At 18.0% G+C, this 479-nt stretch overlaps 1 protein-coding gene across 1 annotated transcript; it reads left to right on the top strand.

The window, feature by feature from the left end:
• On the top strand, positions 1-479 carry PRSY57_0011600 (hypothetical protein; the record flags this gene model as incomplete). The annotated part of the gene is made up of 1 exon (XM_020114199.1): positions 1-479. A coding segment is annotated over one exon (479 nt), but the record flags the coding sequence as incomplete, so codon positions are not given.

Consider the following 479-nt stretch of genomic DNA (forward strand, 5'->3'; position numbering starts at 1 on the left):
ATTTAATAAAAAAAATAAAGAATCCTACAAAATATGAAATATCATCCAGTTCATCAATATTGTTGGGTAGTAAAACTAACGCTCATAATTATTATAATGATATATATGATGAAGAATATAAAAAAAAAAATTATCATATTAACAAAATGAATATGCAATATAATGAACCATATAATATTCAATATATTAAGGAAAAACAGAAAACGAAAACGAAAACGAAAAAGAAAAAGAAAAAAAAAAAAAAAAAAGATGAAAGTTATATAGATTCCTATATAGATCTTATAAAAAATGTTAAAGTTTTTTCATTCTTTGAAAATAAAGAACAAATAATACAAAATAATACATTTACCAATTTTTTCAATAATATAAAAAATTTTTTTTTTTTTTCATCTAATGAAAAAAAGGAACAAAAGGAAAATAACACATCAAACCATAATAATCCTTATGAACAAAACAAAAATATAAATAATAAAAGACAA

Source organism: Plasmodium reichenowi (genome assembly GCF_001601855.1).
Source record: "Plasmodium reichenowi strain SY57 chromosome Unknown, whole genome shotgun sequence".
NCBI lineage: Eukaryota > Apicomplexa > Aconoidasida > Haemosporida > Plasmodiidae > Plasmodium > Plasmodium reichenowi.